Source organism: Ostrinia nubilalis, chromosome 1 (genome assembly GCF_963855985.1).
Source record: "Ostrinia nubilalis chromosome 1, ilOstNubi1.1, whole genome shotgun sequence".
In the NCBI taxonomy this organism is placed as follows: domain Eukaryota; kingdom Metazoa; phylum Arthropoda; class Insecta; order Lepidoptera; family Crambidae; genus Ostrinia; species Ostrinia nubilalis.
The window spans coordinates 15,218,977-15,236,184 of record NC_087088.1 but is presented as its reverse complement, the minus strand read 5'-3'; the positions used below and the strand labels follow the sequence as shown (position 1 = coordinate 15,236,184).

The following is a 17,208-nucleotide window of genomic DNA, read 5'->3' as shown; positions in this document are numbered from 1 at the left end:
AGTAATTCCAGAGATTGAGAGTCCAAAAGTAACATTTCTTCTCCATAATAGCTGTATATACTGTAGAGATTATTACAAATGATTTGTGCCACAAGTCCACAGCGGAGCGGAGCTTGCGTAATAAAGTTGGATTATAGGAACAATGGTGACAGCAATAGTAGCAAGTGGAGCTCAACTGGAGTGAGAAGCGAAAGTGGCACAGTGGTAAATCAAGTTATTTTTTAAGATACGTCCACACTGATCTGATCGGTTTTGTTACATTTGTGAGTTATCTTCACACAGTTATAATAAGAATCTGTTAAAGATCACATACCGTCTTCGACGAATGAGCGTATGACACCATTCACCATTAACCAGTAATTCCAAGAAACAACTTTTTCAATTTACTGTATGATTTTTATGTTGTTGCATTGAATGTAGTAGGTAGTTTATGTGATGTGGCGTCATTCGTCATCCGCTTGATGGCACATAGTAGTGACAGTGTTTCAATTAATTGGTGGTTGTTGTTACCCAATTTAATGACAATGTTAGTCAGCCTTATTACATTGCAAGATTGTCAGAATCTTTTTTCATCCACATGTAGCGTATTCTCCGTTCCAAAGCTCCTTTTTTGTCCGCGATGGACGGCTTACTCCATTGTGTTTCTCGTAGCTTGCTTGCCAAAAACGACTACTAGATTTCAATTCATTTTTCACGAACAGTGCAAACATGCTCTTGTATGAATTGGTCGCATTCGCAACGTGATTTGAATTTTCCCGTCTCTGTTGGTTCACCATTCAATTTTGGGGAATATTTTCTCGGAGTCTCGAGTGTGTATACGGAGCGGTCCAGACACTCCGATTTTGGGAATAAAATATAAACAAGACGTCCCTTTTAACTTATATTTAGATGTTGAGCACCGTGAAATGTTTAAAATTTATGTTTGGCCCTAGAGTCAGACTTTTGCACAGACTAAGATTTTAACGAAGTCTCTAGGATTTGCTTAAGTAGAGATTGCAGCATTGTATCTGTGAACGCCCCCCAAGGAGGATGCAAGTTGACAAAACGACAGCAGCTTTAATGTCGTCATGGCCGCCACGGGTTCTGGGTCGCGCTCGTTAGAAAGTTCCAACATTATTTAACGTGACTTTTTTAATATTTGTGCAAAGCCTTTGTGGGCAACCTTTACGACTAAGCTTACGAAATCTGAGACATTGAAGTCTTTTCATTCCGCGCCAACTCTCTTTGTAAAACTAAATCCTTACGTGAAAAACTCAAAGCATTTTTTCGTCTTCTTTTTTGATATGCATGTTATTGCGAGCCATATTTCGTTTCAAAGGTCAGCTGAGCTAGCTTATGGTGTTAGCACATGCAAATGAGTTTTAAAATAGTGCAGTTCTCCGAATTTCAGCTATTCCGCGACAGCTCCAAAACGAAGACCGTTTAATGCGGGCACGTCTGTTAAATTTTATTTCCTAATTTGAACTCGGGCAGATAGTTTGGAATTCAGAGTCATTTCTGGGCGGGCTTTGGACATATCTAGGGTGGCAGAGATAATCTGCAAAGGGGTGCAATATCGGAGGCCATTATGGTAGCGTAACTCTGATACTGCCGGGCTAATGCTTTGGGTTGGGTCGACATTACTCGTACTTCTTGAAGGTCTTCTTTACCTGAGAATTATTCCTAATTCGTGTTAAGAGGAAGTTTAGACCCGTCTTCATAATCAACGCTCAAACTCTATACATACTTGAACATAAGTTTTAACAATGATTGGCCGAATTTCTGTATTAGACTAATCTAATACTAGGTACAGTATGATTCTATGGGTACCTCAAATCTCAAGGTTTTGGGAAAGTTACAAGGACAAAGCGATAATTGCTTATTCTTGTAGGCATGTTTATCGAATCTGATATGATTTCTATTAAAAGTATACTCACGCTAGTACTTACAAAATAGGGTTAAATACAGCTCTTTTTTTAGTACAAATATTTTGAAATGCATAACAAGTAATAAAAACGAGTCGACAACAAGAGAGAGATAAAGAAGAATGGTAAATAATCTCCCGGCAAAAGGTTTCAGGTTGTGTTTATCCTTCCCTTTGTTCGTAATTTTATGAAAAACTTCAGCTTTGCCATCTTTGTTCTTTTGTTTTTACTGCACTGTTTTACTTTAATTTTCAAATTAAACGCTTTTACCGTACTTATTTGAATAAAGTACCTACTCTCAGTCTTCCAAACTTGTGATACCTAGCAGAGAGTAGTGATTTTTGCAAAATGTGATTTATAATTCTCTAAATTTTTACACAATTTAAAATTGTTGATACTTATATTATCAGTCAAAGCATAACGGTATAAAAATGGTTTTAGCACCCAATCACAGCCTAACAAATACTCTCAAGTTATAGCCAGTAAAGCAATAAATCCGTGTAATCGGGGTTGTAGTGAAGTAATCGTAAACTAGCACTAACAAAGACGTAGTAGCCAAGGGATACAGTGGTGTCGTATATCCTAATCATTCGCTAGTTGGGAGGCAATTTGGTAGGCGTTTACGCTCTTTTATCCCCAACTAACTAGTTGCTATCCAACCTAAAATCTAGACTAGGTTTAAGTTTAATGTAAAACTAAAATACAATACTGAATTTTGCCCGTGCCACTCCGACGTGTTTGCTTATTGTGATTTGATTTATCAGCCGAAGCTGAAATTTCATCACGAAGCATGTAATTTTCATATCAATTTTCAAAATGAACTAAGTACAAACGATAGTTTTATATTCTGTTGATTTAAGAATTGAGCATAATTATTATCTAACTTTATAATAAAGCAGGTGCACACTGCACAATGATATTGTTAATCATGATTGGAAAAGTCATTTCGACGGTGAAGCAACAATACCTTCTAACTGCATTTTTTTTGTTTTCAGGAGATAGAAAAAAATACGTAATATTACCACTTACGCATATAGCAGCTATTTCCACAAAGTTTTATTGCTATCTATAAAGAAAAAATTCGAATGGAAAAAGTTCACGCGAAATTATATTTTAAGCCAATTGTATTAAGAAAATCGATTTCTTAAAAAAAATAGTTTTAGTTAGGAGGTATTGTCACTTCACCGTCGATTTGTCATATCAATTGGTCAGCAAAAATTACGAATGACAAAATAGATACTGCAGAATCTTGGCAATAAATAATATACGACTTTAATGTCGATGTCGTAAAAACAGATATTGCTTTTAAAGATTTCTCTAAAGCTGATCTGATACTAGGATTCCGTTCCATCTAATATGGACTATAAACCGAATATATTCAGTTACTCCTAGAAGATGCTGTGTAATTTCTAGTTCATAAATGTCATTCTGTCTCCGATACTTGCAGCCACATAATGAATAATGCCTGGATGTGTGCCAAAGGCATTCTATGGGGTACATGGGCTATAGGAGTTTCGTACCATGACACACTTCCTTCACCATATATCGCGGAGGAATATTATATGGAGCTACGGCAATTTGACAGCGAGCCAATTTGACGTTATTTCGGATGTGTTTAGTAGTTTTTAGCGTGCTTCAGTTTTATTTGCGTGGTATAAATACAGTTAAAAACTGTTCTTTGAATATTATGTTCTTTCCACTTCTGGATCAGAATTTTCTTTGCCCTTTGTGTCGGTAAAGTATGCGCTAATAGAATTTAAACGCTATGTAATTAAATTAAGCCGACGACATCGATAATAATCTTTTATTTCATCCTTTAATAATAATAACTGAGTTAGTCTATAAGCAAGCACTTGTTTTTTTTTGTTTTAGATATACTTACTGAATATCAATATAAATCTTCTTATCTTTGGGCCATGATGTAACTGATATCTGACATAATGAGCGACTGTAGGCGTCTTAAACATGGCTTTAAAACGGCTTAACTTGCCATCTGAAGCACCGAATCATCTTTCTTAAAAGTTCATTCAAGCTTGGAAATATCTAAGTGTCAAAATAAGAACTAATCGAGAATTTATTGTGATTAGAATCTAGGACTACATCTAACGCATATTTTGCTATCAGCGCCATCTACATCGTAACGGATAAACGGTTATTAGGTATAATGGCTTGAAATGACCATTTAGAGAATAGAACTCCACTTTAGTGGATTGGCAGACAAAACAGTGTGTCGCGAGTGACCTTCCAGGGTAATAACCCCATGGAAAACGCTTACATAAGCAACATGACGCCGTGGTTTTGATTGCTGTTTTGTGCAAACACGGTGACGTACGCAATAACTCGTAAGTTGGGTTTGTTTTCGATATGTAAAAAGTGGTCTCTGTTCACCAACAGGTGAATTAAACTCACCACGATCTAGTAATACATTATTTTAAACTAGCTTCGGCTATGCTCGCGTGGATTTTGGTCTGTCACACAAATCCCCACGATTAAGTACAGTGACATCGAAACTGTGCTTGATTTTTTCAACTACGCTAAATTTCCAGAGGCTTTTTTTATTACTCTCAAAAATCGGACCACCTAAAAGTATCCTTACATTTTTTTTATCGATAAATGGTACAAAAATCTTCAAAATTGATTTAAGAGCTTAGGCGTGAATCGTAGCAAAAACAAACAGCTACTTTAGTGTAATATTGTATTATGTATTATGATAACATCTTAAACTTGAACAATATTAAAGCGTTTACTCTGCCAAGCTCATTAAAGCGTCTGGCATATACCTACTAGTTAACTATTCCCGGATTAACTTATCAAAACCCGTTAATTACCACCAGGAACAACTTACCCCTATTAGTGGCCATCAGAAAACAATGGATGGAGTAAGCAACGAAAAGTTTGACCTTTCTGGAACCCTTTTAGCGGAAATTAGGTACAGCTATTTGCGAGCCCACCCCTTGCATTACTAAGAAATGAATTTTCTTTCTTCACAAAAGTTTTGTTTTGTTCTGCATTCATTAAAATTTAACAATGAAGGTGAAACATCCTCATGCTGTTAGTCTGCTTTACTATTACACTGAAGTATACAATGAGATAACAAAAAGGTAAAATCTTTTGCTTATGTAATGTAAGTACCTACTTATAAGCCTAAAAGTATCAATGGTATAATCAGCCATTGCGATGATGTAAGTTAGAATCAGTTTTACCAACTTTTTAATTGGCTAAACTCACGTCAATAAATTTATAGAATAGGACTAGTTTTTCTCCGAAATATAGGACGCCATCTATTATACTCGTATACACACACTATGAAACCAAAGCTAAATTAGCTTCGTTGTTACCCGAGGTTGTTGCCAAAACCCGTTGCAACTTTTGTACAGTACACGTCGCACATTTGCTGCACGCTCCATCTGATTTAAGAGAATCCAGGAAGTTTTCCTTATATTTCTTGACTGGGAACTGATTGCTGGCGTAGCGATGCGTCTTCTTTTGGCTCGATCTCTGTTGTGCAATTCGAAGTTTCTTTTACTTATCATCTGGGCCATTGACGTTCAGTTTGATCGAGACAGCTATGGATTGGTTAGATAGCCTTTATATTCCAGTAGATTTCTTGTCTCATTTGGTATTTTGAAGTGGGATTTGGTGCATGGCTTTTCCTTATCGTTAAGAAGTTTTACTTGACCTGCCGCAGTGGGGGTTGGATGCGTAAAGCACAGCCTCCGCGAAAACAGTTAATTTTGACTGAAGTACGTGTACGACCAGGAATTTTGCTGGAGATCGAGTTGGAATTACCATTGATTATTTTGACAAAAGCTTTGATAAAAGTTTAGCGTTCAATGCTTGTTTTGACACAACGAACGCTGAAACTGTGATTCTGTTTTAGAGTTTCCCTTCAATTTAGCGTTCGTCAAACTCGGGCCTCTAAAATATGAATGTCAACGTTGATTATGCACCACCCGGGCGCGCCTGACATCCCGCCAAATTGAATCCTGCCGTGGAGGCGTGCAGTGCCGTGGTTCGAGTAGAAAGGCCAGTTTTGTTCCTGTTCTTTTCATTTATTCAGGACCAGCCCTAATAATGAAAGACCTGGCGCACTTGAGCGTACAGCAGCAGTGCCGGAGCTAAAAAAAGACAGTTTAATATTTTTTTATTCCTAGCATTTAAAATAACCTTAAAATTGTATCAAACTGTTTCAGGCGCTTCATGCAAGTTAAAATATACACTGTAAATGCCAGTCATACTTTGACTAGATTTTGTGTAGTTAAACCATTGTTTTGAAAACATTTTAGAGAAACATCTGTTACCTACAATACAACCTTCATACCTAGTTCTTTAAATTAACATGTTTTAGTCATATTACCTATAAGAAACGACAAACAATATGGTGTTTATTTATATAGTGACTTATTCGACATTGGGCCTAAAGAAAACCAGGGCCGTGGCCTTCGTTATTGTGGGTCACGAGTTAAGGTTGAGTGAGATCCTATCCTAATGCCATGGGCATTGTGATTGCGACAGGGTGAAACTATTAACTTTCCTTCCTTATTTTAATTGAGCGCTATGCTGTTATAATTAGATTTACTATTCTAAACTGCATCTTACTTAACAACGGTTGCGATTTCGGTCAAATACCTGTTTTTTTCTGCATAAAAAAACCTTTTTGAATCTTTTTATTACGTTATACGAGTGGACTGTCTGCTCTCTATTGACTGTAGTCAATGTTTTGCATCGCTGTGCTGTTTGTCGGTGCTATTGATTTTGGTTACATTGCATGTGAATGAGTTGGAGCATCTGTCATGCGAATGATAGAGCAGCTCTTGTCCAGATGTTTTGAAATGCCGCGCATTTTTTATTTGTTAGTATTTTGTTTTGAATCCAGTGCGTCCAGTGTTGAATAACTTGTGTAAGTGTATCACATTTGTTGTCGAAGAACAATAGTGAAACCGCAATTGTTTTATTCAATTCCAATGTTCAAGTGCATGATCTGGCAAAACGTCATCTGAAAAACCAGCGATATTATTATATTAAGCTTATAACTACTAACGATGCCTTGCTTTGCAAAACTTCGTCCATGGCAAGTTTCACACATTTCCATATACAGGGTGGCCAAAACAGTGAGGTCTAAAAGAAAAATTTAGATTCAGATTTTACACCTTGATGTAAGGAATCTAAATTTTTCTTTTAGACCTCACTGTTTTGGCCACCCTGTATTTGCAAATTAAGCCCACTGCCCTAAGTTTAAGTTTCAAGTTTGCGGTTGAGCAAGAACCTTTATTAAGTTTCAAAATAATGCATTCAAAATAGATTCGGTCAAAGTTACGGCTAATTAAACTTTGAAACTTAAACCTTATTTGTGGTACGCCACTGCATAAAATATTAGGTACAGTCAGCGTCAAATAGTTGAGACACCCAAAGTAGCCAAAAGGTTCGTAAAACGTCTTTGTTACAATTGGAATAAGGTTGTGTTGCCAACTTTTTGTCTCTTTGGTGTCACAGTTTCTTTGGCGCTGACTGTATTTTAAAATAGTGAGCCATCTTATCTATTATTTATTTATATCACGTCGATCACACCAAATATAATTTTACTTTGTTATGAATTCTGCCTTAACTATCATATCTAATTAATTATACTGTCCTAGATTATGCTAATTTTATCCAAATCCTACGAGAATTTGAATTGACTAAACTACACCCACTGACTTACTGACAAGGTAATTTATAGAACCTGTAGATAGTTTAAGTACACAGATATTAGTATGCAACTCTTGAATCATCGTAGATGGCTAATATTATATTTGTTGAAAGGTACTTGTTATTGACGGTCATCCCCCAAATTAGTATTTTACGAGTAACTGTTATTGATTTTTATTGTTTTCTGTTCTGTTTGTTGATCAGTACTTATCTCTTGTTTTATAAATTACTAGCTTTCCCGCCCGCGGCTTCGCCCGCGTGGAATTTTATCTGTCACAGAAAAACTTTATCGCGCGCGTCCCTGTTTCAAAAACCGGGATAAAAACTATCCTATGTCCTTTCCCGGGACTCAAACTATCTCTATGCGAAATTTCATCAAAATCGGTTCAGACAGACAGAGTTACTTTCGAATTTATAATATTAGTATAGAGTAAAGATTTGTTGTGTATGACTAACACATACTGTAGACAATGTTGTGAATTTCATATACGAGATTTCGTAGCGCAAGTGTTTAAAACTATTCTTTCGCGAACTGAACAGTTTTAACGCGCTCGTAATTCGGTCTAGTGTTTGAACAACGTGCTCATTTGACTCATTTATATCCGTTGTTCCGATTTACGTAGTACCACGGCTTTGTTATAAAGCTGCGTTTATCCAATTTGCAGCGGGTTCGAATCTGTTAAGTCTATTAGAAAGTTTCCATGCAATTTAACTGTGCTACTGCACACTTATTTCATTAAAGTGCCGTACAAACTAAAGCAATTGTATGAAAAACTATTTTAACAGAGTTATTTTTATAAAGCTGAGTATAGGCTAGAATATAAACGAGACGCTCGATCTATGAAATGTTCTAGTGTCAGTGTCACCTCTTTCACAAACCAAATGTCGTACATTTTACCTGTATTGTACCATTCGATTATCCTCCACATAAGTGACAGACTTACAAAATACTTCTTTTTATACGTTATTATTTGTGAGAGCTATCGCAGCTGAACAAAATGTTGGTCATGTTACATAAATCCGCATATCCTGAATGATCTTGCCATAAATTCTTTAAGTTTCTCAGAAGAATCCAATTCCCGGCAGATGAAAGTAATCTACGTAGGTGTCTTATTCTTTGTGAATACAGATATCCCGGTCTCTCTGGAATCTGAAACTTAAATTTAAACTAGAAAAGTTACAAATCTCCTGTCGTCCTGAGCGAAGATTCAGACAATTCAGAGTTCAGACATTTCTGAACAAAATTCCAAGTTTCATAGCGGCCATAGAGCACGAATGCAAATAAAAAGAGTTGTGCAAACGGAACATAGTCGCCTTTTATGACTCTCGGTAGTCGGCACCAATATAGTCTGGTCATAGTAGAGAAGGGCACAGCAGGTGTGCTTGCTTACATAATCGCACCTTGTCCCCTTATCCCAGTGAGGGTATCGTTAGATGAGCAATTTAGGTGGATGTAAACTACATATACTTACTAAAATACAAATGACAGGTAGGTACTACATATTTTTGTCTGTGATGGATGAATATCATGCTGTGCTCAAGTAAAAAGAAAATGTTCAACAAACTATTTTTTGTCACAGCACATTGTGGTATTAGTATGGGCATTTTTAATGAAAGTTTGCTTGGTAAAAAAATGATTTTCGAGATCTCTGAGTTTTATCTTAATTACAAAAAAAATTATCACGAGTTTTTAGCAAGGAGTGGCATATGGCGCTATGTTTTATTATGAGTGTGCTAACATTTACTGGTATCTGAAACTACCCTACTTCTCTCCATTACGGCTTCAGTAAGTAGCTATTCAAACTGTATATTTGGCGATAAGCCCGCTCGAATGCTCCTTCCTTTATTTACATCTTCAGATCACAGGTCCTATATTTGGATAGGACTTTTATGAAAACTCTGACCGTGAAAGACTTTCAGTGTAATATCTGTGTATTAACATTCAAAGAGATCCTACACTGCTGTGTCTATGCAAGCAGTTATTAAAAAAAGAGTTAATTACAAAAAAGTGTCCTGATTACATTTCACCATCTCGATTAGCGCTTATTTTGAATCATTTCTTCTATTGGTAAGTGTTTTCTAAAATTTATTTTTCGGTGGGCATTGAAGTGCTCATAAAAATATATATCTACTTATACTAATATTATAAATGCGAAAGTAACTATGTCTTGATTTCACGCCTAAACCACTGAACCGGTTTTGATGAAATTTGGCATAGAGATAGTTTGAAACAGGGACGCGCACGATTAAGTATTTTTGTGACAGAAAAAATCCACGCGGGCGAAGCTAGACTTTTTAATAACCGAAGCATGCCAAGATACGCGTTGCTAGATTAATGAAATAGTAACATTTTAATTGTTAGAAATATTACTCTATTTTTCTTCGGTCTGTAACTGGAACCTAGCTTTAACTAGCAAGGTATACTCAAGGCAATGTATGGAAGTTTCCGTTTAATAACCTACGACCATTTTCCATTCCTTTATTAGGCGATAACAGCTGCTCGGTGGTATTATGCTTGAGTTATGTGCCGAAGGTCTTCCAGACAAACATGTGCAATAGATTCCCATGTTATTATTAACGTAAAAATGATAGTCAACTCATTTATGGAAAAAAAGAAGTAAAATCTGCAAAATAATAAGTTGCATGAACTTTGGAAAAAGGAGGCGGTGACGGAAAAGAGGGTTGTTATTTCTTAGCATTCAAGCCTAAATTATTGTCTCGTAGTTGTATGATTCAAGAGCAGGAACGTGTAAAAGTGCTGCGTGTAGGGGAGGAAACCAAGGAGAGTTGTGACATTGTCGATTTTTGGCAACCTATTAATATATCAGCGAGCTCGCAACAGCGCGTATTTGTTAGCTCGAGACTTGCACTAAAAAACGCGCACCGTTACGAGCTCGCTAGTAAAAGTCTCAAAAATTTCCCCCTTCGTATAATCCTATGAACTAAAAATAACGTTTTATGATAATCTTATTGAACAAATAAAAAACAGGAAATAAATGAAAAGTCGACCACCACGACTTGTCACAATGCCGGGTGAATATTTATAGAATGTTATGTAACCAGTACGACTGATAAACTCGCTAGCTCGATGGTTCTCACAGGATAAGTAGGGCTAAGTTGTCTATGTCCCCAAGTGCCTGTGGGAAATTGGAGAGATTAATGAACTGTTAACAGGACATCAGTCCGCGCCGCCACATGGAAGATTTTGGGGACGAAATGATTTATGAAGGTTATTTTCGAGTTTTGTTTCAATACGAAAATATTACATTTTCGTACATTTTAGAAAGAGAGTTGTGATATAGGTAGGTAGGTTGTTTGTCAAAATAAACAGAACATAGTTCACCGCAAAATATTATTATTATGTTAATCATGTTACCAGACGTATTCGGAAATTTTAACGTCCTTGGTACCCGTTCTGTGGTGTTAAATGTCAGTTACAATCATTTGCTGCGCTCGAATTCTTGAATCATGTAAAGTGAAAAAAAAAAAAACATATTAATTTATAAAATATGTAGTTTGTAATGTTATGTATGTTTTAATGGAAAATTAACGTCGTCAGATTGCTCATCTGTCGAATCTCTCACTACAAATAATAATGTAGAGTGTAGACAGCAGAGACAATATAATCATGTCACTCTTCAGCATGATACCAACCACATGTTGCATCTGTTGAGAAAGTTCTGAACTCTGAGTTTGAAGCGTTTTGTTTTTATACTGTTACATAAATTGTTACATTTAATTTAGTAAAATTGAGCTGGAATTATTTTAATAAAGTTTGGGTGGGCGATCGGCTGAAGTCAAGCGGTGTGATGGACGACTTAGGGTTGTCGCTTACACCAATAAAAGTACTTTCTGGAGCTTATGTATAGATGTTTTGTTTATCCAATGAAGGCCGCTGACTAAAAAGGGTGAAATATGAGTTAAAAGCACACAAAATCAATAGCCTATATTAATAGAGGCTAGGGTAAATGAATAGTGTTTTAAAATAACTGAGACTTTTATAACAGCGGTAAAGACTGGCACAGACAGACGAAGCCGCGGAAAACCAGCACTCGTTAAGCTCACCTCGTATTTAAAGAACTTCAGGAAAATACTTTTACTGTAAGCCCTGAGACGTATGTACCTACTATGTACTCGTATAAATCGTTTAATCAAAAGTTGCGTCCATTAGTTTAATCAGAGTGTACGCCATCGTCGCCCGCGGTCACCGATCGCTAATTTGATTCTGTACCGAGGCTATTAAATTTATTCTCTTTAGATTAAGTAGCTGTACGTATTTTATTCATTATCATCATGTTCCAAGCGAAGATGTAATATCAATCATTGTTAGTTAAGGGTGGTTTTTAAATATGAATACATAACTACTACATAATAGTACACTATCACGTCGCGTCTAGATTTAACTATAAATCCTACAGAGAAATTTAGTTATCACAGTTCCATTCCAATCGAAAGCGTAGCTTTGATAAGGCGCGTCAATGACTCTACGAACGTCGAATGTAAATAAGATAACACTCGGGTCTGTAGTAGACATAACCGGTCTTTGGCATTCATTCAAGCCATTCATTCATCTGAGACAGTTGACGATTTGAATCATTCCAAATTTAAAAACGTAATTGCTTTTTTCTTTCAGTTAAGTATGGCTTCGGTTTGCTTTTATTGCCAGTGACAAACATTTAAGTAAATTCTTCTACATAATATTATGTTTAAAAAAAGAGTTTTATTTGTAGGTTAGTAAATAAACCAAAGTCTCTAGTCTAAAAAATCAAACAATGAAAAGAATTTCAACTGTATAATGGCGTGTCAGGTTACCTTTCTTGTTAAATGCGGGTCGGTTTACTGTTTTCTTCGTCAAACTAATTGAAAATCTTTGTTTAAGCTGGTTTAATATCTAATGGATGTTGAAGATTTACTACTACAAAGAGTAGTTACAAGATTCGAAATAAATTGAGTGCAGTCAAGTCGTCACATAATATACTTGACTTGACTGTAGGTACTGTCTTAGCGCTTTTAATCCGTAACTTTGAAATAATGAAAAACTTACCCTAAGCTCTTATAGATAAGATTTTAATTGGATTTAACAAAGGAAAATCCGTGGAGTACATTATTATAGTCTTAACAGAATCGCAACGAACAGATGATTCAATTTAGCGCTGTTCATTTCGACGGACGAATCCAACTGATTTCAGCATCGATATGAATTAATGATGTCGATTTTCGCGTGCCAGTCAACTTCAAAAGTGATTTTAATTACGTTAACGGTTCTGTAAATAAATAAATATGGAGTAGTTAGTACGTCAGACTGTACTTTTCGTTGTTAAAAATATTGGAAAATAGCATCTATTGTATTGTAACTAAGTACGTACTGTAGTGTAATTGTAAATCAATTTTTTCTTTGAAGTAAAATAAAAATTGACATGTCTTTTAACACTTTTTGAAATGACGTACGAATAGTCGTCGTAAATGTAAATACTCAGTAATTTTATTATCATCAGCTTCTAGCAGTCCACCGGTGGACATACCTCTCAATACACGCCACCTTACCCTGTCTTCGACTTGTCACTTTCTTGCAAATATATACTCACTGTTAGTTTACCATCTAACGCGTTATATTATAAACTGACAGAGTTCACAATTTCACGTTGACATATATATATTTTAATATAATATAATATAATATAAATATTCCCCTGTCTTTGTTCCAGGAAACAACCAAAGACGTTCGCGTTCGACCACTGTTTCTTCTCTCTGGAGGCAGGGCTGCCCAACTTCGCATCCCAAAAGACAGTGTTCGAATGTCTGGGACGGGACATCCTGGACAATGCCTTCGAGGGGTACAACGCGTGCATCTTCGCTTATGGACAAACAGGTTAGTTTTTAAGTTAGAGTAATCTCGTCTAAATTAGGCAGATATTCTAAATGATAACGTTTAATTAAAAATACAGTACAGTGGCAGGGATCAGGGACAGACAGATTTGTCAAAGTTTTGCCAGCTCTATGCATATTGTTAAACGAAATGACCTAACCTGTTGCCATGGCAACAAATGGTCACTAATCAAACGTCAATGTCAATCTTTTAGAGGAGTCAAAATTTATTAAATTTTCAGTCAGTCATTAGAGCAGTTAGTTGCCCGGTAAGCGAAAGGTCGGAAGTTTCAATCCCACCTATAACAGTAGTTTTTACCTAGTGTAGGTAAATCTGAAAAAGCGACCATAATAACAGATGAAATGTAAATAAAAAGAAACCAGGAAGTGATAAAAACAGTATTTTCTCAATTACGCATTCATTAGTATTTTAATGAATGACCGATAAGAATAAATTGAACCATTATTGTCAGCGAACCTAACTTACATTTATGACAATGGGCACTTTAGTATAATTGGCCATTCCTTTTAGAGCCATTGATAGATTAAAAAAATCTCTATTATTAGACAAATCGAATTGAACCTTAACAGAAAAATTCCATTATCTGTTTTAATTACAGCTGAAATTACTAATGAAATTCAATTATATTTTCTCTCGTGTTCCCCGCACTGGAATCTCCGGCCACTTCAATTCCAGGCATTAATATTTCCAATAAATTCCCGAAGGATTCCTAGAAATGATCGGAGATGAGCAACCGTTGACCCGGCTGGGTTAGTTGTCGTGACTTAATTTATTATTCTACTAGCTTTCCTTCCGCGGCTTCGCCCGCGTGGAATTTTGTCTGTCACAGAAAAACTTTATCGCGCGCGTCCCTGTTCAAAAACTGGGATAAAAACTATACTATGTCCTTTCCCGGGACTCAAACTATCTCTGTGCCAATTTCATCAAAATCGGTTCAGTGGTTTAGGCGTGAAAGACAGACCGACAGACAGACAGAGTTACTTTCGCATTTATAATATTAGTATAGATTACGAGTAGTAATTATGCTGAACTATTATGAACGTATTTTGATCGTATTTTCCACTTCTTTACTTTTTAAGATTGTCATTCTCTATATTTACTTTCATTTCTTGCTGCTAGCAAAACCATGTCATTATTAAGTTAAATAATGTTCATATTTGATACGGTTTCTACAAACTGCTTTGTAGATGTTCTTATATCATCAAATGCGATAATGAACATGTTTGAAATGGTTTCTACTGTTCTTTGTTCTGCAGATAAATGAAAGGTGATAAATGAAAAACCATACTTTTATATTTCCGATATTTCAATATCCTGCTGCCGGATATCGTCTGTCCATCGTTTAGGCGGTCTTCCCCTGCCGCGGGTGTTGTTGCGGGGTCTCCACTCCAGGGTCTTTCTGGCCCAGCGATCCTGGTTCATCCGTGCAATGTGTCCTGCCCATCTCCATTTACGGCTCTCTATCTCAGGCTGGAGTGAACTGGATGCGTGTGGCCAGGGACAGAAAACGGTGGAGGGTTGAAGAGGAGGCCTATGTTAGAAGGCGAACCCAAAGGCTGACATAGATAGATAGATAGATTTCAATATCCTCTGGTGGCCATATTTTTTGACAAAAAAGATGAAGTAAACACAATGTTATTTTGTAGTCTTAGGACTATGCTCATAAATATACATTTCTGCTTCAATTGAAGCATTAATCTAACAGATGTACCTAGCAGATTTTTTGTACTGGTTTTTATACCGGGAGCCGGTATTAGCCACAGTTAGGGAGGTTAAGAAACTCTTCCGGTGATTCCCCCTCCTGTTTGTCAGTTTTCGCAAATATTATCACATGCTAGATTGCAAGTTTTTGATGTCTAGGCTAGCCGGTGCAACGCTCTGGCAATGGACCGTCATATCAGATGCAGCCAGGGTTGCCATAATAATGTGTCCGGCTTTACCCGGATTGGGTTTAGTTTGACCAGACATTCATTTACTCTGTATTAATTTCACTGTAACAAATTCCACCTTATGTTTATTTACATGAACAACATTATTATTACTTTTTAATTGTATTAGATTATATAACTTTTGGCGTCTAGGTTTAGCGACGTAAGTTTTGACGATGGCAACCCTAGATATTTGGCAGAGAAAACAGTTTGATATCCGTTTGCTTTGTGTAATAAATGGATAGACGAGGGGAGGTTTTACATTTTGTATTTTATAATTCTACTCGTATGTAAGGTTAGGAGTAAGGAGGCCTTAAGATTATGTCATTATACTCAGTTGGCTCACATTTTATGTTTTTTGCATCACAAGTCACAACGAAAGAAAACAATGCTGTTGCTGTTAGCTCCTTACTGAAAATTGTTAGCGCGTTGGTTTCTTTACTATTGAAAAATTCGGTATGACGAGATGATGGAATACAGGACCGGTGTATGAGATTTATCCCGTAAATATGATAACTAAAAATATTCGTCTAAAGATATTATCCGAAATCAAAAGGAAATTGGTACAAGATTCAAAATTCTAGTCTGGCGTAGCATCTCGGTGCAATGCCCTTGCTATGGCCGGTCGTCGGCAAATATACATAAAACTGCATTACTGTAGGTGCTATTGTATACATACCGTATACATACGTAAGTGCTATCTCGCAGTAATATCCTTGAAACATCTGCGACAATTACCATCTACAACTTTTACTACATAGCAGTTACAAAAACGGTTCCGTGGAATGTAGGTACATGTGCCATAAAAGTACCCAGCTGTCAAAAAAGGCACGGTTTTCTTGCAGAAGGAAAATATAAAAATAATTTAATCAGAAACAAAATGTGGGAAGGGTAAGGGATCGCAGCATAAAATTCCGTGTACTTGTACTACTAACCCGCAACGTATTTTCTACAACGCAATCGTAACGGACTCGTGTTTTTTCTGTATGGTGGCTTTTCACATGAATCTGAGCCGACTGTATGTGTTTTTCCTTGCAACGAACATTTTTCAAGATGCTGGCATTATTTAGTAAATAATGGCTATTTTGGATTTGACGAAAGCACAGCACCCAAAATAGCCGTCCTGTTGATAAATAATTGCTAAAAATGTGTTAGCTATAGTGAGCAATAATATCATTTTTTACGGCAATATCAAGACATGCGGCACTAGTTTAAATACTTATTATGATAAATATGTTTACATCAATCCGTAAGCAAGTATTTCTTGAAACGAAAAAGCCCGGGTTGATAATTTAGATTACGCTACAATACTGGGAAAATTTACAGTTACAAATTGATAACATTTTGTGACATACCCAATTCCAAGCCATCGCTCGCTCGCTATTATTTGTATTTCAACTAAACTAGACCAAAACAAATTAAACTTCCTAAACAAGACAAAACGCTTATTTAGGCCTATTGTGCCTATTCCATTCACAATATTCATCAACTGGGCACCAATAAAGCGAACATTTCCACTGTTTGAATCCGTGGAGCGTTGTTTATGTTTTAAACTAACCATTCAACTGCGGAGAGTTATGCCCGGGCGCCCACTTCGTCTAGTGTAGGGTGACCATTAACGTGGAATAAATCTCGGACAGGCAAATAACTTTTTTTGAACCAGCCGCTTAGCTGTGCTTGCAATTTCGTACGCAAAGAAACCGTTTTCTAGCTAGGTATAGGACTCTAGATGTATGCCTCATTAATTAGTGTTAAACATAGCTTTTTTTTTACAATTTCATACAGAACTTTGGCCCATAGG

The 17,208-nt window shown here is 36.4% G+C and overlaps 1 protein-coding gene across 1 annotated transcript in view; it reads left to right on the top strand.

The window, feature by feature from the left end:
- Positions 1-17,208, top strand: part of LOC135073913 (kinesin-like protein KIF13B) — a 196,967-nt gene that overhangs the window by 58,825 nt on the left and 120,934 nt on the right. The window contains exon 3 of the mRNA XM_063968167.1: positions 13,298-13,461. Coding sequence (XP_063824237.1) covers positions 13,298-13,461 — 164 coding nt within the window. The remainder of the gene's footprint in view (positions 1-13,297; positions 13,462-17,208) is intronic.